The sequence below is a fragment of the Artemia sp. Qi Xiang Cuo genome, chromosome 11 (assembly GCF_049724085.1).
Source record: "Artemia sp. Qi Xiang Cuo chromosome 11, ASM4972408v1, whole genome shotgun sequence".
NCBI classification, from domain to species: Eukaryota; Metazoa; Arthropoda; class Branchiopoda; order Anostraca; family Artemiidae; genus Artemia; species Artemia sp. Qi Xiang Cuo.
Genome location: NC_142804.1, coordinates 19,783,725 through 19,808,185, shown reverse-complemented (window position 1 = coordinate 19,808,185; position 24,461 = coordinate 19,783,725). Strand labels below are relative to the sequence as shown.

Sequence of the window (24,461 nt, the reverse complement as noted above, 5' to 3'; positions counted from 1 at the left end):
AGAAATGAATTTTAGCCCCCACCCCTATATATACCAATTCAGGGTATATAGGCACATTAGGGGGGTGGGGAGAAAGTTTAAACTTACCTCTTATTTACATCAGAAATAAAAATATCCCCCCCCCCCCTAATGTGCAAAAAAAAAACCAGAATTGGTATATATATGGGGATGGGGGCTAAAATTAATTTCTAACAAAAATTATTATTATATGTGTAAAGAGCATAAAAAAAGGCATTGAGTGGTAGGCTATATTCACTTTAGTCATAACTCAATAATATGATTAGGTAAATATTTACCAAAAACATACCACTAGCATCAGAATTTCATCCTGAGTCCCAATATAACATTCATTTCTGTTGCAAATTATTTTCAAAATTACTTCTAAGCTTCTTTAAGTTTCCTCAATTTTTTTCAATTTTTCTGTTGTTTTTTTTCAAAGAAATGTCTTTGGTGGCAATTCAATTTTAAAAATAATAAATTTTGCTTAAAGATGCAATTTGAATTGAAATATAATAAATCTTGTTGAGCAGTACTTACTTGTACTTTGATTTGAGAAATACTAAACAGTTTGAATTATTCATTTTTTTTGGGAAAAACTTACCACTAGCATCAGAATTTCATCCTGAGTCAAAATATGACATTCATTTCCATTGCAAATTATTTTCAAAATTGCTTCTAAGCTTCTTTAAAAACAGCAAAACTTCTTTCATCAAAACAAATACTTTATGGTAGCTTCATATAAAGTTTTACAAATATCAGATAAATAGCCCTTAATACTAACAAACTGATCACTTATATCTAACTCTTCATCATCACTTTTTTATTCACCAAGGGTGTCACTGACTGGGGCTCTAGGGGCCCTATTGGTTCCAGGGGGATAGAGCTTTGCAGCTTCAATAAAAAAATTATGAAGTTGGTCTTTTTGCTCAAAATTTTTTAGAAATAAGAAGCACAACACATACTGCTCCATCTATGCTGTTTGCATCCCTGCTCTCTTGTAGTGATTTTTGAAGCATCTCCACAGGCTTTCTATATTTTGATTATGAATAGAACAGTCCTGTGGATCAACAAAGCTGAATGAATGATTGATTTGGTAATGAGTATATCCATGGCTGGACAATGTACTATAAGCTCCCTATTTATCACTGTAAATAATGCTTCCAGGCTTAATGTATTTTTTTATAATAGGAATTAAAGTTTCCTTGTTTCTTTGGAGGCCTTCTTGGCCATTAGTCAGGGCTACAATAATTTTTCTTTTGCTCTCTCTCTCTATTCCACCAAAACCCAAACTTGAAGTGAAATCCTTCTCCTGTTGTAATTTCTTCTTGTTTCATCGATTTCAGCTTCAACACCCTGCCCTCCTATAGGTTCTTGGTTTCCTTTCCAAGCCACCAGAACTTCTGAGCAAAAAGACCTCCAGTCAATGTCTGTTTTTTTACTTATCTGGAGTTCTTCAATAACCATTTGATGGTCCCAATGATCCAACAGAATATGATTTATAAATATCAGGATTTGATGAGGCTTAATCCTGGCCTGATGCAAGAAACTCCCTTTTCTATTGGATACTGAATAGTTTCAAAATCTTCTCTTTTTGGTCTTTTAGATAACACTGATCTTGCTGCATTTCCACATATTTTTAGATACACAATACTTGCATGGTGTATTGCAGCTTTGTCACATTAATAGTGTTAATAAGACAACAAGAGTCCTGAAAAATTTATTGCTTGCTTCATCATTATTTATAAATCTGTTTATTGCAGTATAGTATGACATTTCACATGACTGCCACATAGACATTTTCTAATAACTGGCAATATACAAATCAGAATAGTTGAAAATGAAATTTTTCTATCTGAGTAATTTGATTTTTTTTTTCTATTTTTCAGCCTAAATATCACCAAAGTCCAAATTCTAAACTGTGTATTAGTTCTGAATCAAGAACAAACTAAAAAGGGAAGACCTATTTTGTACAGCTTCACCAAAAAAATGAATAATTCAAACTGTTTAGTATTTCTGATATCAAATCATTGCTCAACAAGATTTAGTATTGTTCATATGAAATCACCGCCCAATATGATTTAGTATATTTAAGTTCAAATCGGAGCTTTCAGCCAAAATTTAGTAAAGAAACGTTTCTGTGAAAAAAAAAAACAGGAAACTATAAGAAACTTAAAGAAGCTTAGAAGTAATTTTGAAAATAATTTGCGACAGAAATGAGTTTTATATTTAGACTCAGGATGAAATTCTGATGCTAGTGGTATGTTTTTTTTTTTATCTAGCTGATTAGTTTGTTAATGTAAACCTTACCTGGTGGTGGTGCATATTAGACCATGGAGGCTGCCAAAAATTTCTCTGATGGGGGAGAGTAAAGGTCTAGAGGTAAGGGTTATTGAGAAGGAAACATGTTATGAAAGCCATTTTTAGCCTAGGCCTACTTCATAGCATACAGAATAATTGTAGCTAACACAATGTGACTTCAGTTCCATTATACTCTACACCCCCCCCCCCTAACATGCAAATATATAGCCGAAATTATATATTTCCCATGCATTCTGCCAATGCTTCTCTCTTGGTTTAACCTATGTAGGCTACCCATAAATTGAAACAACTATGACAAACAAGAACAAAAAAAACAAGAATGATAGGTGGTGGAATATATAGGACCATCCTCCACCATGTTGCTTAGGATTACTTGAACATAGCTACTTTGAATACAACATAAATAAAAAAGAAAATAGCACACACGAATCTACAGTAGATAAGATCAAGAATTAAGCTGCATTTTTGGCAACTTCATTGAAACATTCAAGTTCCTGTTTTATTTTTTTAGCAGTTGGTAGGCTCTAACCTTCTGAACAGCTGTCTTCAAGTCTTTGTTGTTTTCATGTTGAGTTTTTAGAGCATTTAACATAGCCTATGCTATATATGCAGTGGGCCATACAATTTAGCTAAGATGAAAGTGAAAACATTATTTAATGCTTTTTTTTTGTGCTCTTTCATAATTCAAGAATCTTTTCTGGGGCTAGTTACATCTTGAGCCCTTAAAGGGGCCTGGATTTATTTTATATGAATAATGAAAGAGCATAAAAAAGGATCAAATGATGTTTTCACTTTCATCCTAGCTAAATTATATGGCCAACTGCAAATTTACCATGAAATTTATCCACTGCCACCCCCTTGTGGGGGTGGTGCAAATATATACCCTGAATTGTCAGTATCAGAGTTAAAATTGCCAAATTCAGCACTTTTTGTCAATGGCATTCAAAAAACTTGAAATGGTAGGAATATGGTTTATATTTGAGTTGCCTAATAAATGAGGTTTGGATTGTTATAAATAAGTATTTTTGGAATATATTACTCTTGAACAACTTATTTATAAATGAGTGATACGCAGGGACATCCCCAGACTCATTTTATTGGAGGGGCAATCTTCATAAATTTTACCAAATTGCTACCTGATTTATGCCAAATTTTCTGCAGAAATCAAAATTTACTAAATTTTGGGTAATTTTGCAAAATTTCTGCCAAAATTTTTCACCAAATGCCAAAAACATTAGAGGGGTGGTGTGCCCCTCCCCGCCCCCTTGGGACACCCCTAGTGATATGTTTTCAATAACTTAACTAGTGTTGATAACTTATTTGTGTGGTTACAAAAAAGAAAGACCATTGGAACCCCTTTAAGGGCTCAAGATGCAACTAGCACCAGAAGCAATTCTTGAATTATGAAAGAGCATAAAAAAAGGCATCAAATGACATTTTCACATTCATCTTAGCTAAATTATATGGCCCACTGCAAATTTACCATATATGCCCCAACTAAATTCTTTGACTCTTGAGTGTTATCTAGTCTTTTTGCCACTTATTCCAAAAGATTGTCTGAAACCATTTCCTGTATTGACACCTTTCCTTTCTTTCTACCCACATCACTTTCTAATATCTATCCATTCTTTTTACTTTTTGGGACTTTCTTTCAATGCATGATGCTTTTCTTGTTCACACTTCTTTCTCTCTTTTTCTTTTCTCTCTTCAGCTTTCTTGGCAGCTGAGCTTTCAAGATATTTTTATGTGCTAGTTAAACATACCTTGCATAGGATATAACTCAGAGGAGATTGGATAATTTTCTCACTATACAGCTTCAATTCAACTTTGATGGCCAGTTTGGCATTGAAAGTTTTCTCCAACGTCCATGTCTGATGCCAGTTAAATGCATCTTCTGGTTTGGAGAAACTGCTGTCTACCTTTGAACTTCCATGTGAAACAATGAGACTAGCACACATGACACTAGTCAAATTAGGATAACTCCTATCCTTGTTATAACTGAGGAGATTGTCCAAAGCTGTCAACTTTTTGGTTGTGTAGGTCTTAAGGTTCATCTTCCAACTGGGTCAAATGATTGTCTTGCAAACTGTCAACATCAATACTAATTGGCAACTGACATACAACAGCTAATACTCCTTCAATTGTAAGAGGATCTTTTCTCAAAGGACAAATTAGGAATTTTTTTTTGAACAGCATGTCTTTCTTCTATGTAGAGGGAATTTTGGCTGTCAGATGTTTTGCAACAGCAATTAAATGTTGACAAATGCCCAGCAAAAATGTAGACTTAGCCTTTTGGTTCATGTATGGTCCATAATCTCATCTTTTTGCTATAGTTGATACTTTCAAAAGTCAAGAAACCATCTTTATTATGTTTGTCTTGCACTGATCAATAGCTTTGCCTCTGAAAATGCTCTGTATAAGCTCAAAAGAGCCCAGATAATGAGGTCCAGCAGCTCCAAAGCTAAAGTACAAACTGGAGTCTCATCCTTCCAAAAATAAGTGCAGAAATTCTGATATGGCATAGCACTGGAGATGAAAAAGTGCAGTTTAGCAACAACCTGCTCTGGCTGGACTGGTAAGACTATGTTATTATATGGAGAGCTACTTGCTAACAATGATCTTGCCCTTTATAAAAAATCAGGAAAATAGGTTTGCAGGCTTTCTACTAGTCAATCACTCTTTCTGCCACCTCTACAAGGGTTAGTCATTGCAGTATAATGAACTTATGTTGCAGTACTGACTCTTATTTGAATTGACCCAAAGTCTTCACATCTTAAGGGCCATCCACAGTTCAATTACAAGGCCTGCAATATCATTGTCAAAAACCTGTAGGCCTTCATGATATGCATTATTTATGAGCTCACAGTTGCAGGTGCCAATTTTCAAGAGAACCTTTCCTGGGTATCAGTTTTTCAGTTCATTAATCAACTTGAAAATTTTTTGATAACATATAACTCATCACTATTCAACACAATCATCTCTTGCAGCTGAAGAACAGCATTATTCATTGCCTTTAATAGACTCTCTTTTAAATTGTTGCTTTCCCAATAAAAGATGTTTCAAGGTGTTGACTAATAACCTTTGCTTGGTGATGAGAGAAGTGCTTAGTACATGTTTAAAGCTCTTGATGGCTGGTATAATTCATTATTTTATTATGCTCTAATACATAATAATCAGGTCCTTGGTATTTTTCATTCCAGAAATACAGGCACAGCCACTCATCAACTAGATTTTTGAACTTGGAAGAGCCCACTGCAATTTCTCAGAAACATCACTTCAAACAATCCCTGGTCCCATTGTAATTGTTGCCTGGTTCACCTGATACAAGACACTTCTTATACCAAAGTATTCCAGCTTTATAGACAGCTTCTTTTAGAAACATCATACTTATTTCATTTGGATAGGCACTCTTGGAAGTTCTAGCTGGGACAGCTGTCACTCATAACTGACCAGGGTTTAGTTTCATTATTACATTTGTCTATGATCATCAGCTTTATTATAAACTGATATAAACATGCATGCACACTCTAACATGCAACAACTAATTTTTCAATACAAAAATGACCTGCCCTGTAACATTTAGTTCACATACCAATTTGTGCACCTAAAGTGGCCTATTCTGAACCAGAACATTTCAGAATACACATGACCATACATTTAAAGTTCTGAAATCAAGAGAAACCACCATCTAAGCAACTAAGTTACTTCACTCTAAGAAAAAAGATGACAGGGTAAGCAATAACAATTCTATCAAATTGTAATGAGAAACTGGAAATCAAGAAGGTAGTGTGTTGGCCATCTGAAACAGTGAACATAAGTACTTTTTTAAGGACCACTGTGGCTTTAGGAACCATTACAGAATTTAGGGACCAATTTATGACCCCTGTCTAGGAGAGTGGCCCTTCTGAACAAAACCCTATAAGAAAAGAGTGGTATCATTTAATTCTACAGCTGATGCTCTTTCTAAATACAATATTTATTATGCTGACAAAGAATCCAACCCCCTCTCTGGTCCCAAATAGGCCCCAAGTGGTGATGGAATACAACACTATCAAATTATTTGAAAATCACACATGTTTGTTGAATCATTCTAACTGGCTTCACAACTCTACAGAGATATTATCATTTCCCAGGGATCCTCAATTTATAGTAAAATAATAACTTCAGAAAGAAATCTACCAAAACTCTAGCCCTAGAGGTGTGAAGAATGGCGGGTCATGTGAAGCCCCCAGAGCATTTGGATGCTCTCTGTGACCAGGGGCGGATCCAGGATTTTTTTTAGGGGGGAGGGGCGCAAAATAGGTTGATCTGATAAACTTGCGTTAGGAGCAAGTTTAGTTAACGCAAACTTGTGTTAATTACGTAAATTATACTACTTTAGACTATGTTAGGGGGGCGCCCCCTTCGCCCCCCTGGATCCGCCACTGTCTGTGACCTGAATTAATAATCTTTTAACTTATGTGTTTCACAAACTGTAATGAGTCCTGTATAATTTGCTGGAGGGATTTTTCACTGTTACAAAGTTATGAGGATTACAAGCCTAGTGCAAAGTTTCTCTATTGTTGCCACACTAAACTGTAGAAAAAGTGTAAAATTAAATTGAAATTAATGTGTAAATTAAATTGATAAATTTGACTATGCTTTGTGTTTGTAAAAATTCAAAACTATTTGTTGATTTCTGGTGAATTAATCACATGCTATTTCCTGTTTATGTTATATTATTATTATTATTCATTTATTGCCCGTCAAAAAAAGGTACAAAACTAACTGGTTAGTTTAACCAGTTTAACCAATATATTAACTGGATCCAGTTTGTTGGTATATTATTTAGGGATGGAGCCAAACTGGGCTAATACCCCAAGGTTAGCACTTGCCTCTTGATAAGTGCTATTATGACACTGAAAATGAATTGAGTTTGGATATTTTGTTTGTGGTGTCTAAATACCAAAAGTGAATTTAATATTTTTGCTTTACATAGTCAAAACTAAGTACAAAATTGATGTTTCAGGATTAGAAGAAAGTGAGGATCCTATTGAAGTGTTTAACTTTGAATAATTTTGTCCATAACCATATTAATGTATAGCTTAGGTTAACTGTTCAATGATTGTACATTTCTTTTCAATTCCTGTTTTGTCACAAGATGTTATGGTTATGTTCTTACATTATTTTTCTCACTCAATCAATGTCTTTTTTACCAATTTTTCTGACTTTTTTATTGTCTTTTTTTATGTCTTTTTTATTAATAGTGTTTGTCTTTTGCTAAAGTAATCAGGAAAGTCACATTTCATAAACCTCCATGAAGATATGTCTTTTCACTATTCTTCTATTGGTTTTTGCTCATGTTCCGTATTTTCAAACTTGGCACCTGATAAATATTAAAATTACATTACTGCATATAGAGGTCTATTTCATAGAAATTTTAGTTTCCAGTTTTTCTCGTTTTTTTAAATATTTATTTGACTGTGCTAATTTTCACTTAACCAATTTAAAGAATCAGATTTCATTTTTACGGTTCTTGGTTCTTTAAGGATTTTCTTTTATGTAAATGTAATTTAATTTAATATAAATGTAATTTAAAATAAATCTAATTAATATAATGTAATTTGTACACTAGTCAAAATATGCTGGTAAAATTTCTTGCAAAAATAATTATGTCTAAATAATTTCCTAGACCACCCTGCCTTTCAGTTGAAAAAACTCATATGTTATATGTTTTCATTTGTTTTTACCATAATCATTTTAGTGCAAAATCCTCATTATTTTATTCCAGTATCTTTTTTTTTCTCAAAAAGTGGTAATAGTCAAAGATGTGTCTTTATTTTCAGTATAAATTTTTGCTTATTTGTTGATAGTTCATTCTTTTATTTTTATTTATTTGTATTATTTAAAACAGGCGCTTCAAAAGTCAAAGTGGAACATACAGATGACTCTTCAAATATTGATACCACCAGCATTGCAAGCTCTGACATCCAAAGTACTGTTGATGAAGGGTTGGGTAAGTTTTTTTTTTTTTTTTTTTTTTTTTTTTTTTTTTTTGGTTGTTACCTAAGGGGTGTTTATATAGTTCAATTGTTGTCAAAAGTTGGTATCAACAATAATCTATAAAAATGGATGAAGCCCCAAAAATAATAAAAAAAAACTACAAGAAAGTATTGCCCGAGAGAAATCCTTGTGTTTGGGTTTCTCTTGAGAAAAAAATCCTTTAGTGAGATTAACAGAAAAAACAAAAAACAATTCATTCTGGAGGTCCCAGTGACTTTTTACTGTCCAGTCCTAAACCGGCTTAAGCGCTTAGGTGTAGACTTGAGAAGATGTGCTGGTCCCTGTCCTGTCCGGTATCCAGGACCATTGCTTTTCCTGAGGCCAAAATAATTTCAATGATTTAAAGAATATGCAAAATTGCAACTTGGAATTTTACAACTTTAAAAAATAACTATCATACCGACATTTTGACTGACGACTTCAGACGCTTTGGACTGGACTTATTAGGATTTTCAGAAACTCATATCCCAGGGATAGGAAACATGAAATTAGGTGAAATAGAATTTGTTTACTCAGGCAGGAAAGATGGGCTACATTGACAGGGAGTAGGGCTCATGATGAATAAGGAAGCTGCCAAGTCTTGTTTTGGCTAGGAAGGTATTAATAATAGAATACTAATAGTTTATTTTATGACTAAAAAGTTCAGGGTATCAGTTATAGTGGTATATGCCCCCTGTAGAACTGACTAATGGAGACTCTAGTTACTTAGATGAATTTTACTTAAGTTACAGGAGCAAATAGACAGTGTCCCAGATAGAAATATGGTGTTTTTATTAAAAGATTTTAATGCCCAGGTTGGTAGAAATAGGGATAGATGGTATCCTAGTCTAGGTAAATTTGGTGTAGGAAAAGGAAACAGTAATGGCTACAGACTGTTGCAATTTTGTAGGTATAACAATTTAGTTATAGCCAATACGGTGTTTGGTCATAAAATGGCCTATAGGTTAACATAGTATTCACGTGATGGTAAGACAGCAAACCTTATTGATTATGTGATTGTAAACCAAAAACTGGCAGGATCAATACTAGATACTAGGGTATATATGAGTGCTGTTATTGATACTAAAAGTAAAGATTACCATCTGGTAGTGTCTGGGGTTAGTTTAAAGCTAAAATCTCGGAAGGGTAATTACCTCCCAGATGTTGGTAGACTCCAGGATGAGAATTTGAGGGAAACTTTCCAGGAACAGTTCAATACTAAACCGGAGAGTTTAAAACTTGATAATGTGGAAGATGGATAGAATAATTCTTAGAAAACAATTTGTGAAGTTGCTGATGGTGATTTAGGGAAGAGAGTTATGACTGCAGCTAAGAATATTAGTGAAAAATCTTTATGTTTAATAGACAGGAGAAGGGGCTTGCACAAGAATTATCTGAGTGATAGATGATATGAAAACAAAACGAATGTAAAGAAAGTGAAGAAAACATTAAAATATGAACTAAAGAGATATGAAGTGGAGACCATGGATAAAATTGCTGAGGATTTGGAAGATGCAGCTAGATGGCATAATAGTAAAATGTTATACTGGCATGTTAATAAATTGAGAGGGAACACTCAATCTGGACTTTTCCCAGTTAAAGATAGGAATAAGGCCACGATTAGTGACAAGGAAAGAGTTAAACAGAGATGGGTAGAACATTTTGAGAATGTGCTAAATCAAGATACAGTTGCAGGAAAAGATATAGCGGAAAATGAAGAAGTTTGTGACACTTTGGATGTGAAGAAAAATTTATTTTGTAAGGAAGAATTAGCAACAGCACTAAAAGGATTAAAAAAAATAAGGCTCCAGTTGCTGATAGTGTGGTAAATGAGTTTCTAAATATGGTGGCTCTGAGGTTAGAAATAAGTTACGGTACTGAAGATTACGAATATGATTTTTGAAAAAGAGGAAGTACCTAGCAATTTTAGGAAAACTTTAATTATACCACTGTATAAGAGAGGTAATAAGAGTTAGTGTGGTAATTATCAAGGCATTAGTCTGGTCTCTTTAGGTAGCACATTACTTAGTTATATGATACTTTCTAGACTTTAGGTTAATAACTAAGAAGTGCCTGAGTTATCAAATACCTTTAGTCCTCAGTTTTATAGATTATGAGCAAGTGTTCGATTCAGCTGATAGAAGAGCTTTAGCAAGGATCTTATCCTTGTATGGTATACCAGACAAATAGTTAAAGTGATTAGTGCTATTTGCGAGAATAACACTGCTGTGGTTAAGGTAGGAAATAAGATTAGCAGGTGGTTTTGTATTAAATCAAGAGTTAAAGCAGGGTTATGTTCTATCCCCCTTTATATGGATGATTTTGATAGATTTTGTCTTAAGCAGCACAGGAAAGGCACTGGGAGACCACGAAATCAAATGAGGAGGACACACTCTCCTGGACTTGGATTATGTTGATGATTTAACCATCCTAGAGGAAAGTGTGAGCAAAATTAGTGAACTTTTAGAGGTTTTGCGAGTTCAAGGTGCTAGAATAGGCTTGAAAATAAATGTTAAGAACACTAAGTCGCATAGGCTAGGAATAAGTGAAGATCAAAAGCTGACGTTGGGTAACAAAAAGATTGATCAGGTGGACAGCTTCACTTACCTTGGGAGTATTATTAGTAAAGATGGTAGGGGCAATGAATTTGTTAAAAGTACAATAGCAATGGTTCAGGGTGTTGTTTCAAGTAAAAAAAAAGTCTGGAAGAATAGGAAGATAAGTCTGCAAACCAAGATTAGAATATTGGAAGTTACAGTGATAACAACGACCAATATGGCTCTGAAGCATGGGTGCCCTGAAAAGCGGAGGAAGATTTGCTAGATGTTTTTCAGAGAAATTGCCTGCGGATTGTTCTGGGTTACCAGCTAACTGACCATATTTCAAACAGCAGGCTTTACGAAGAGTTTGGTTCAATCCTGCTTTCTAGGGCTATAATGAGAGAAAGGTTGAGATAGCTAGGGCACGTTCTACGGACCAAGGATGACAGATTGCCAAAGATTATCCTTTTTGACCAAACGTCTAGAGCTAAACGGAAAGCAAGTGGTCTGCGGTTGGGGTGGGAGAATGTCATAAAGAAAGATGTAAAGGAAAGGGGAACTTCCTGGGAGGGTGTGAAGAAGGAGGCTTTGAACAGATTGGGATGGAGGAGGAGCTTGCGTCACATATGGAATAGTTCCTAAGTTTGAATTTTTTTTTCCAATTATTTAAGAATGACTTCTGAAGCAGAAGGACCATTTAATAAGAATAATAAGCTTTTTTCAAAAGTAGTAAAAAGACTTTAGCGTAAAGAGTAAGGTAATGAGGAGGGGGAAACCTGCCTCATATACGTAAAAATGTTTTTTGTTATAATCTTTAATGTTGCTCCTTACTTTCAGTTGAAAAAAATTGTTTTTTTTTTATTAATTTCTGATCTTTATTAAATAATGCTAGGAAATCCGGCTCCCATTCTATGGAAAAGTCCTTTCCCCGACGAAAAATTCCTCCATGGAAAGATCTTCTCACGTTGATCTTCAATATGATCACCCCTGAGGAAAAGAAACAAATAAACACGCATCCATGATCTTTCTTCTGGCAAAAAACGCAAAATTCCAAATTTTTATGTATATGAGCTTGAAACCTCTACAGTACGGTTCTCTGATATGCTGAATCTGATAGTGTGATTTTCATTAAGATCGCTTGATGTTTTGGGGTGTTTTGATCACGCGATGTTTTGGGGGTGTAATATACCAAATATGTGCATTTTCAATAAACGAGGTGGGTACTATCCCTCAGGCATCCACTCCTTAAGCTAAAATTAAATTTTTGTCTTGTCCTATTTCAATATTGTTACAATATGATAACCATTTTGAAATTATAAAGATCTCAATGGATTTTGCTACTTGAAAAGGACACTTTTCAATTTGCCGGTTTTTTAATTGTTTGTTACTAATTTTGATTCAATGCAGTCAACTACAGAGCAAATTGCATATGAGATTCAAAAGGACTGTAGCTCCACTCTTGTTTGGGACATTTTCAGTTAATTTTAAATTGATCATTCATTTTAACTTGTATTCTCTTTGGTCTTCATTTATTCATTCATAGTAATTCCTGTCTCTTCAAAGTTTGCGTTATTATGCAACTTCATTCTGCTCATTTAGGTTTATGCGTCACTCTTTATTTTCCTTTGAACAACTTCCTTTTTTTAAAAGCGTTTGTTTAAATGTATAGGGCGGAATATAACAGCATGCGGTAACGTGTTTTTAAAAACCGACAGATTTTGACAATTTGAAAAAGATTTGGATGTTTCAGAGTTTTTGCTCGATAGCGTTTTTATCCTATTCGGACCAAAATTGTGTTTTTACAGCAAAAACTGGCATTTTAATATGTTGCGATCTCTTTTGCCACCTAGAAAGAACACTAGAGCTTTAAATCCTCGTTCAACTGATTCCTCTCCAAATATTGTACAATCGTTCAGTAAGATCACTCTTAAAAAGAAAAATATCATTGATTATTAAAAATGACTATAAAAACATATCTCTGGCCAATATTCTCACCATTCTTCTAATAATTGTGTTAAAACTTTATGCTAATTATTTTTAATAGCTAATCTTAGCCTGACATTTTTTTTCGTCAAATCTTGACGATAATTTTTTTACTACTATTAACAACTCACCGCAGCACTAAGCCGCCTGAGGCTAACACAGCTACACGCACTCTTCCATCTCAATCTATTCAAAGCCTCCCTCTTTACACCATCCCAGGAGGTTCCCATTTCCCTTAAATTTTTTTTATGACATCCTCTCATCCTAACTGCGGACGACCTGCTTTCCGTTTAGCCCTTGGCGGTTGGCCGAAAAGGACAATCTTTGGCAATCTGTCATCCTTCATCCGTAGAACGTGCCCTAGCCATCTTAACCTTTCTCTCATTATAGCAATAGAAAGCGGGATAGAACCGCATTTTTCATACAGCCTACTGTTTGAAATATGGTCAGTCAGCCGGGTACCCAGAACAATCCGTATACAATTTCTCTGGAATCCAGCAAATCTTCATCCGCTTTTCGGAACGCCAATGCTTCAGAACCACGATTGACCACTGTCTTCACTGTAGCTTCCAATACTCTTAAACTATATATTATGTACATGGATTTATCGTTTTCCAACTTCCGTTTTCTAGAGTTACGATTACTAGTGACAAGGGCGTTCCTGAGTCCCCATTCATTTATAATTTAATTGAGTTGAACATGAATCGGGGCTCTTGCAGCCTGGACATAAAATTGGTTTCAGGCTTAGATACATGGTTAGAGTGATGTAGAGTCATGGTTAGAGGCAGCTTTCCTCCTATTGCAGTATTATTTTAAGCGTAACATAGAAACTCACATTCACAGGCTCATCTACACAGAAGAGGGAGATCAACAAAATCTACTATTTATACTGATTCTAGGTTTGCTCATCAAAATATATTAGCTTATAATAATTTGCTTAATGTTAGAAACATTAAAAAACTTATTCCCCCGAAAACGAGACAAAGGGGTTAAATGCTCCCAAAAAGGAGCATGATGTTGATGAAAATGAATGAAATTCAATATGTATGAGAGTCTAAAGCCACTATTTACAAAATCTGAATTTTCCTATTTTCCAGTGAAGGATGGTCACATATGCATCAATATCCTGATAACTATTGAAAGGCTATTATACAGCATCCCATTATCAGAAGTCGTACTGCCATGTGGTATCGGCCTCCGTTCAACCCGATATGTAGATGCAGTCCATAAGGAGTGAACCTTACTTATAGATTACGTACCCAATAAAACCAGCGGCTATAGATTATGCTCCTTGCTGAAAGTAAGGAGCAATATCAAAACTTAAAACTAACAGAAATTATTACGTATATGAGGGGGATGTATCCTCCTCAATACCTTCCTCTTTACGCTAAAGTTCGACTGTTTGTCCCAATTCTTCAAGAACGACTCCTGAAACTCAATAGCCTCTTAATTAGAATAATAAGCTTTTCTTTAAAAATTATAAAAAAAACCTTAGCATAAAGAGCCAGGAGAAACTTTTTTAAAAACATTGTTTTAAAAAATAAAGTTGTGAGACAGATTTAAACTTTAGCGTAAAGAGCGAGGCGTTGAGGAGGGGACAGCCCCTTTCATATACGGAATAATTTCTGTTCGTTTTAAGTTTTAATGTCGCTCCTTACTTTCAGTTTAAAAAACTTGTTTTTTTTTATTTAATTTCTGATCGTTTTTTAGTTAATGCAGCTTTTATTTCTGCTCACCGTCATTGAATAAGTAAACAAAATTTGTATAAAAATTTTACTCTTCTTTTGCTAAATGGCTGTCTCTAAATTTGGTTCTGACGTAATTTACAAATTAACTTACGTAACGAACTTCTATATTCGTATATTTTTCTTCTGGCAGAAAATACGTTGCAGATATAGTTGCAGATATGAGCTTGAAACCTATGTAATAGGGTTTTCTGATACGCTGAATCTGACGGTGGGATTTTCATTAAAATTGTTTCACTTGTAGGGGATGTTTCCTCCATCTTTAAAAAATCAGTAAAATTTTCTCAGGCTCGTAGCCTTTTACGAGTAATACTAAACTTAATAAAATTATATATTTAGAATCAGCATTATAAGCCCATTCTTTTGATACATTTATTGACATCAAAATTCCGTTTTTAAAAGTTTCGATTACTATTGAACCGTATCGCTTGTTTTTTTTTTATTTTTTTTTTTTTTTTTTTTTTTTTTTATTATTACGTATATGTTATTACGTATATGAGAAGGATTCTCCCCTTAGTCAATACCACGCTCTTTACGTTAAAAGTTAAAAAAAATTGATTCACAAACCCCTGAATCACAAAGGCCGTTTAATTAGAATAGATAGCTCTTTTGAAAGCACTAAAAAAAACTGTAGCGTAAAGAGCGAGGTATTGACTTGGGGCAGAACTTCCTCATATGCGTAATAATTTCTGTTCGTTTTAAGTTCTAATATTGCTTCTTACTTTCAGTTGAAAAAACTTGTTTTTTTTTATTTAATTTCTGATCGTTTTTTAAATAATGCTTGGAAATCCGGCGCCCCCTTCATAGAAATTTCGCTTACCCCAAAGAAACATCCTCCCCGGCAATATTCTCCCGAGTAACCCCCTTCTCCCGCACCCCCCCTCCCCACCAGAAAAAAATACTTCCTGAAAATGTCTGTATACTTCCCAATAATCAATACAATATGTAAGCGATGGGCAAAGTTCATGTCTTGCAGCCCTTCCCCTGGGAACTGTGGGGGATTAACTCATTCTAAAAGACATATTTAGTAGATTTTTAACAAGGCTTAACAAAATGCTTATCTAAAAATTTTGATCGGTTGACCTTGGGAAAAAATGAGAGTCGGAGGGGGCCTAGTTGCACTCCATTTTTTGGAGGGCACGCATCGTGATCTTTCTCCGAGCAAAAAATGCAATTTTCCACCATTTTGCAGATAGGAGCGTGAAATTTCTTTAATAGGGTTCTCTGATAAGCTGAATGTGATGGTGTAATTTTTGTTAAAGTTAATTAAAAATGCAAAATTCCGCATTTTTGCAGATAGGAGTTTGAAGCTTCTTTAATAATGTTCGTTGATAAGCTGAATCTGATGGTGTGAATTTCTTTAAAGTTAATTAAAAAAAATTGCAAGTAAAACAAAATTTTATTGTTTAAAAAAAATTGAGTTGTGAGAAAGTCAAACTTTAGCGTAAAGAGCGAGGCGTTGAGGAGGGGACAGCCCCTTTCATATACGGAATAATTTCTGTTTAAGTTTTAACGTCGTTCCTTACTTTCAGTTAAAAAAAACTTGTTTTTTTATTTTATTTGAGAACGTTTTTTAATTAATGCAGGTTTTGATTTTGGCTCACCGTGCATGAATAATTAAAACGAAATATGCATATTAATTTTACTTTAATTTGGTTAAATGGCTTTCTCGAAACTTGTTGAATTTTTTTTACGAACGTTTTTATTAGTAATAAATATACGTAACTTACGAATTAACTTACGTAACGAATTTCTATATTCATATAATTTTAATAGGTATATTAGGGGGTTTGCCCCCTAGTCAATACCTTGCTCTTTAAGCTTAAGTTCGAATTTTGTTCCAATTCTTTAAAAATGACCCCTTAATCACAAAGGCCGTTAATAGTATAAATAGCTGTTATGAAAGTACTAAATAATCTTTGGCTTAAAGAGCGAGGCATTGACTAGAAGGTGAACCCAATCATATAGCTAATATTTTTTTGTTCGTTTTAAGTTTTGATGTTGCTCCTTACTTTCAGTTGAAAAACTTGTTTTTTTATATTTAATTTCTAATTTTTTAAAAATAATGATGGGAAATCCGGCACCCCCTTCATAGCAATGTCCCTTCCCCATGAAAACTTCCTTCATCAAAAGATCCTCCCATATAGCCCCCGACCAACCCCAACCCCCCCTACCAGAAAAAAATCCCCCTGAAAACGTCTGTATACTTCCCAATAACCAATACTATATGTTAACATTGGGTAAAGTTCATAACTTTCAGCCCTCTCCCTGGGGGCTTCGAGGAATTAAGTCATCCTAAAAGACAAAGTTATAATATTTTCGACCATACTGAACAAAATAGCTATCTCAAAATTTTGATCGGGTGACTTTGGGAAAAAAATGAGCGTGGGAGGGGGCCTAGTTGCCCTCCATTTTTTTTGGTCACTTAAAAAGGGCACTAGAACTTTCATTTTCCGTTCAAATGAACCCTCTCACGATATTCTAGGACCAATGGGTCAACACGATCAACCCTGAAAAAAATAAATAGAAAAAATAAACAAGCATCAGTGATCTTTCTTCTGGCAAAAATATAAAAATTCACATTTTGCAGATAGGATCTTGAAACCTCTACAGTAGGGCTCTCTGATACGCCGAATCTGATGGTATGATTTTCATCAAGCTTCTATAACTTTTAAGGGGTGTTTCGTCCTTTTTTTGAAAATCAGCCAAATTTTCTAAGGCGCGTAACTTTTGATAGGTAAGATTAAACTTGATGAAACTTATATATTTGAACTCAGAATTAAAATTTGATTCTTTTGATGTATCTATTGGTAAAATACCGTTTTTTCGAGTTTCGGTTACCATTGAGCCCGGTCGCTCCTTACCTACAGTTCGTTACCACGAACTGTTTGAAAAGGCGGGATTTGAGGGACGCATTCGAGGGTGCCTAAGTGTGAACGAATGGAACTTAAATAAAACAAACCAGGTTTATCAAATGAAAGTAAAAACCAAATTTGAAAGAAGTTAAAACGAAAAATGATTATTCTGTTTGACTTTTTGTCCCCAAGAGCTTCAGGAACGAATGTATAAAGACAAGGGTAATTGACTTGGGATGAAAAGCATGCTTCAAAGTTCGTCAAAAATGGAAGGGCTTATTTATATGCATTTGCTCTAAACAATCAAATTTTCCGTTCTAATGTTTTGAAAGATAATCAGTAAATAAAACAGTTTCAATTGCCCACTGGGCAGTATTTGTTAATAGTCAAAACATAACGTTGCGCGGGCTGGAGGGGGGGAGCAGCCCCCTCATATACAGGAGGACTTTTGTTCATTCTAAGTCTTTATGTCCCTGTTTATTTTAATTTGATGAATAATTTTTTTTTGTAGTTAATTTTGAATGGATCCAGTGCTAGTTGAATCACGACGTTAGCTGAATGTAAGTTTGAAAGGGATTTACGTATTTTGAGTCATACAGATAATTGAAAACAATTGAATGTGCGTACTATCTGAAAATTTCTGGTTGGATCTGAATAAATTTAGAATCTTAATTGATATCTGCTTCATATAGATCAAATTTAAGCTTTATTTTTTTCTAATTTTGCTGAATAACCCTCCATGTCAGTGGTACTAATAGTTTTTAATTAAAATGCACGTTTTAGAGTTCAAAAGTCTCTTGTCACTTGCCACTTTCTCATACGTTTTGCTTTCGGTATCTATGTGTCGTTACAAAAATATTGGTTTCGTAAATCATATAGTAAATTATATAGTAGATTATTTCAGGGCGGGAGGGGGAGGGGAGGTCACCCCTGTGTAACCACAACTGTTGCCAAAATTATTTTGTTTTCCAGTGCAAGGTAGTTTTTCAAAGCAGATTACTTTCTGAGTAGATACAATCAAGAGTACTGCTAATGCACCTACGATTTCCTATTTTTTTTTTCAGTATCATTTCAATCGATGTTTTGTCTATCTATTGGAGATAGCCTAACACTTTTGTTAAAAATATAGCCTGCCGATTCCTACATATTGCTAAGGTGGAAGAACGAAAAATAAAACATTAAAGAAAAAAACATTCGTCTTTTAAGCTTAGCGCAGTAATACGTACCTGCTGTGGCAACATCATAAAATTTTGGAGATCTTCACCCCCTATCTGTTAATGAAAAAAAACATAAAATTCAATGTTTTTAAAATCGGGAAACTTTTTTTTAGTAATAATCTTATACAGTAAAGAACCCAAAAATTAGATATAAAAATGCGTTGAAAAACAACCCAGCAACCCTATCAGGCCATAATATAAAAAAATGAGTTTCTTTTTGTGAAAGTAAAAACGCCATTATTTTACGCAAAAGGGTCTTATTTCCATTATCAAAATTTCCGCAAATAGATTGATAACAACTATTCTCTCATTGCATCCAGTTCGGATCGTTGATTCAACCTTGGTGTAAGCAATATTGGATTGTAAGTAGTATGACTAGCTCTGTAGATCAGTATAATGACAGTATTATTAGCTTTACTGAAGTGATGAGAGGATTTGTCAGACTGTGGTTCAGCCTTTCGGATCTTGCTCATCCTGCCTTTAGGCATACAAAAGGTAAGGGGTACTGTTCTATTAACCGGACTCTTTTATATAGTGTTAGTTTGGTTAATGCTAATGAAATAAAATGAATATATAATAGTTTAGAAACAAATTTGGGCTATATATTTGCCCATTAGGGGAGGGGGGGCAAAGCATAGCATATATTAAATATGTAACCTAGGTACCTCCCCCCAAAAAAAAACAACAAAACAACGCTTTAAATATCGTATACGCAATTAAAACCACACTATACATTGCATTTCTCTACAGTGGTGTCTTGTATCATCCCGTAAAAACGGGTTTTTCGACGCGTCACGAGTTTGAGATATAAAAAAAAGTCCGGTTAATAGAACAGTACCGGTAAGGGATATACAGGGTTAACTTCATCTGTAATGACCCAGCAGAGGTGATCTGGTATTTTTCATCGCTTTTTTATTTATGGGGTAACTGGGATAATTGTCAACTACATTATCCAGTATCTTGTCTTGATTATCAAGATAAACTAAGTAACCTCGTTTTTTTTTACGCCAAATTCATGCTTACATGCGAGGGAAATTAGGGTAATCCTTAGAATTGTTCTTAAAACTCCCCCTCCAATGGAAAATTAATGATGCGTGGCAGTACAAATATATGTTTTGGAAGTAGTTGGGAATCGGGCGGGGACTTCCATCCAATTGTAAAAATCACGTCGTAACACTAGTCCCCTTAAATTGGGGGTAGGTGTCCCCCTCTCGGCAAATTCCTCTTCCCCGTGGAAAATTCTCCCACAAGCAAAATTGAGCACCCAGAAAGTATAGACAAAACAGGTACCTCACAATGCTGATCAGATGTCCTGAGGGATAATAAAAGGACCATATATCAAAAAAGCTTCTAGGACACGGGCTGGTTAGTCCCAAACACTTTCTACTAAAAAAAAAAAAAAAAAAAAAAAAAAAAAAAAAAAAAAAAAAAAAAAACTAGAACTCAATTTCCGACCGAATGAGCATCCTCCGAACTTTCTACGACGATGAGGGGGAGGCTGGGGATGAGAAGGGGTATCCCTTTCTATACAGACTAAAAATCTGCTTGTTTTGGAGTTTAATATTACACTTTGGTACTTACGTATTAAACGTACTCTTTTAGGCCTATATGCTGTATATGGAATGTCAAACTGGAGACGCTACTGATACCCGCCAGATAGATACATCAAAAGAATCAGATTTTTATGCTGATTTCAAATTCATAAGTTCCATCAAGTTTCGTCTTGCCCATCAAAAATCACGTGCCTGACAAAAATTGGCCTTATATTCGAAAAAATGGGAAAACACCCCCTAAAAGTCATACAACCTTAATGAAAATTACACTGTCAGATTCAGCGTATTAGAAAACCCTACTGTAGGTGTAGAGGTTTCAAGCTCCTATATGCAAAAATGTGGAATTTTGTATTTTTTGTCAGAAGAAAGATCACGGATGCGTGTTATTTTTTTGTGTGTGTTTGTTTTTTTTCTCCCCAGGGGTGATCGTATCGACCCAGTGGTCCTAGAATATCGCGGGAGGGCTCATTTGAACGGAAATTAAAAGTTCCAGTGCCCTATTAGTAGTAATCAATGTTATACTTTGCGTACCGCCCTAGCAATTTCTATGTTATTTGCGTACCGCCATAGCAATTTCTACATTATTTTATAGAAGCTTGACACCTTTTCAAAGAGATTCAGAGCTCCCTCACATAATGGGGTTTGAGGGTCGATAAAGTGAAATTATGTCACTATTCTAGTTTTTCTAAACCAGTATTGCATATAACTTAATTTACGTAGATAATGAACGATATTAATTAATGTTTTGAATAATAGGAATGTGAATGATTCTAATTAGTGATTGGATTGTATGAAGGTGGAGAAAAAAAAAGGATTATGAAATTATGTCACTATTCTACTTTTTCTAAACCAGTATTGCCTATAACTTATTTTACGTAGACAATGAACGATATTAATTAATGTTTTGAATAATAGGAGTGTGAATGATTCTAATTAGTGATTGGATTGTATGAAGGTGGAGAAAAAAAAGGATTATGAAATTATGTCAATATTCTAGTTTCTCTAAATCAGTATTGCCTAAAGCTTTATTTACGTTGACAATGAACAATATTAGTTTATGTTTTTACCAATCTGAGTGTGAATGATTCTTGTTATCGATTAGATTGTCTCAATGGAGAAAAAAAACGATTAAACTGATTAGCAGTTAAGGTAACCCCGAAAAAGTTGTTAACTCAGTTAGTTTGTTATACATTTGAAAAAACATCGGTCTATTAAAACGAATATCGATGATAGTAAGACATTGTGACTTGACCTAGCTTTACCTTCCCGATGTGGTCTGTATAATACACAAGTGATGTTTGATAAGTATTGTCAATTTAAAATAGGATCTAACGTTCCCTTCGTTCCCCCATTTCTGAGGGGCAGGAGAGGTGGGGGGTTAATTTTGGAGGGAAAACCAAAAATAATCAGAATCGAAAATAAACGAGATCTGCCTCAAGGGGAAGACTCAGAGCCCCTTCGTTCCCACATTTCTGAGGGCAGGGGAGGGAGAGGGGGAGTCAATTTCAGAGGGAAAACCAAAAATACTCAGAATCGAAAATAAACTGGATCTGTCTCATGGGCAAAGCTCAGAGGTCCTTCGTTCCTCCATTTCTGAGGGGCAGGAGAGGGATGGGGTCAATTTTGGAGGGAAAACCAAAAATACTCAGAATCGAAAATAAATGAGATCTGCCTCAAGGGCAGTCAATTTTGGAGGGAAAATCAAAAATACTCAGAATCGAAAATATATGGGATCTGCCTCAAGGGGAAGGCTCAGTTGATTTTTTGTCGTGTTACTTAGGTAATAAACGAACATTTAGTAATTTTTTTTATAATGTAAGTGTTTTCTTTAGAAAATGGTCCATCTTTAACAAATATAGCCTTAGCTAGTTAAAACTTTGTATAAATTATTTATTTTTTGTTGTGTTAAGTATATAATAATGGAACATTTAGTATTTTTTCTAATGTAAGTGATTTCTTAAGAAAATGGCCCATCTTTAACAAATATAGCCTTAGCTAGTTAAAACTGCGCATAAATTCTTGATTTTTTGTCGTGTTACTTAGGTAATAATGGTACATTTAGTATTTTTTCTAATGTAAGTGTTTTCTTAAGAAAATGACCCATATGTAACAAATATAGCCTTAGCTAGTTAAAACTGCGCATAAATTCTTGATTTTTTGTAGTGTTACTTAGGTAATAATGGAACATTTAGTATTTTTTTTCTAATGTAAGTGTTTTCTTAAGAAAATGGCCCATCTTTAACAAATATAGCCTTAGCTAGTTAAAACTGCACATAAATTCTTGATTTTTGTCGTGTTACTTAGGTAATAATGGGACATTTAGTATTTTTTTTTCTAATGTAAGTGTTTTCTTAAGAAAATGGCCCATCTTTAACAAATATAGCCTTAGCTACTTAAAACTGCGCATAAATTCCGGATTTTTTGTCGTGTTACTTAGGTAATAATGGAACATTGGTATTTTTTCTAATGTAAGTGTTTTCTTAAGAAAATGGCCCGTCTTTAACAAATAGAGCCTTAGCTAGTTAAAACTGCGCATAAATTCTTGATTTTTTGTCGTGTTACTTAGGTAATAATGGAACATTTAGTATTTTTTTCTAATGTAAGTGTTTTCTTAAGAAAATGGTCCATCTTGAACAAATAGAGCCTTAGCTAGTTAAAACTGCGCATAAATTCTTGATTTTTTGTCGTGTTACTTAGGTAATAATGGAACATTTAGTATTTTTTCTAATGTAAGTGTTTTTCTTAAGAAATTCCCACTGGAGGTTTTATGACTCCTCCTCACAATGAATTCAGATGGTTTTAGGACTCATCTCACTAGCCATAACTCCATTCAACCTTGAGCGAAGGTATAAAAGTTTGATGAAGTATTTCTCTATTAACAACTACATTAATAGCTTCCAAGATGATAGGACTGTATGACACAGAATTTATCGGATTAAAAAAATCATCTTGTGGTGTTATATTTGAATGTGCTTTTTTATTATTGTCTATGGATCTCGAAGAAATTGACTGTTATCATTGGATAGTGAACTATAATCTGTTTGAGTATGATAAAAGCTTGTGGAGTACTACATTATGTTATATAAACAGACTGGGATTCTATGATAGAGTGATTACACCGCTTAATAATACTGGTCAGGAACTGAGAAATGTTCAGGAGGAAGTCAGTGAAATATGCAGCTTTTTCGGGGTTGAAACACTCTACGTAAAGGGTAATGTACCTACAGATAAAGTTTTAATTCAAAAGTGTGACCCTAGGATTCCACTTTTCAATCTAGAAGGGTTTAGGTGTCCTAAATTTGAAGGGGGTTATCACCGTCCTGAAGACGAGGTTAGGTTCTTCGCGCAGTGGATACCTAAGGACATACCTGATCGTGATAAATCCATAAGACATGGTAAAAAAAACTATTCTATATCATGGGATCATCGTTTCTGGATGTTTAAGTGTGAACTCTAAGTACTATTTTTATGTAAATATGTGGTGTTGTTTTTTTTTTCAAAAAAATATATTAATACGTTTAAGCAATAAATATCTTGAAGCTTAACCCATCTTTATTCTTTAGAATAGTTTTATTCATTTAATTAAATTATGAAGAAATTGTAAGCAAGTAACAATAGCTTTCTTGAATTCGCTTCCTGGACACAATACAGATATTTAATTCAAGAAATCATAATAAAATCGCAAGTAAGTAATAAAGTCTTTATTGTTTTCACCTATTGGACACACAATACTGAAATTTCATTCAAGAAATTATGACGGAATTGTAAATAGGTAACACACTCTTTCCTGAAGTCACCTTTCGTATACACAATGTAGAAACTTCATTTAAGAAATTATCAAAAAATTGTAAGTAAGTAGCAAATTCTTTCAAAAATATGTTAATACGTTTAAGCAATAAATATCTTTAAGCTTAATCCGTCTTTATTCTTTAGAACAGTTTTATTCATTTCATTAAATTATGAAGAAATTGTAAGTAAGTAACAATAGCTTTCCTGAATTCGCTTCCTGGACACAATACAGATTTAATTCTAGAAATCATAATAAAATCGCAAGTAAGTAATAAAGTCTTTATTGTTTTCACCTATTGGATACACAATACTGAAATTTCATTCAAAAAATTATGAAGGAATTGTAAATAGGTAACACACTCATTCTTGAGGTCACCTCTTGTATACACAATGCAGAAATTTCATTTAAGAAATTATCAAAAATTGTAAGTAAGTAGCA

The 24,461-nt window shown here is 34.1% G+C and overlaps 1 protein-coding gene across 2 annotated transcripts in view; it reads left to right on the top strand.

The window, feature by feature from the left end:
• Positions 1-24,461, top strand: part of LOC148946740 (interferon-related developmental regulator 1-like) — a 98,920-nt gene that overhangs the window by 5,702 nt on the left and 68,757 nt on the right. The window contains exon 2 of one of the 2 annotated variants that reach the window (XM_089096356.1): positions 8,213-8,314. In XM_089096356.1, the coding sequence (XP_088952482.1) occupies positions 8,213-8,314 (102 nt within the window). Of the gene's footprint in view, positions 1-8,212; positions 8,315-19,030; positions 19,176-24,461 lie in introns of those variants that run through there. The other variant, XM_089096357.1, reaches the window with a different exon arrangement.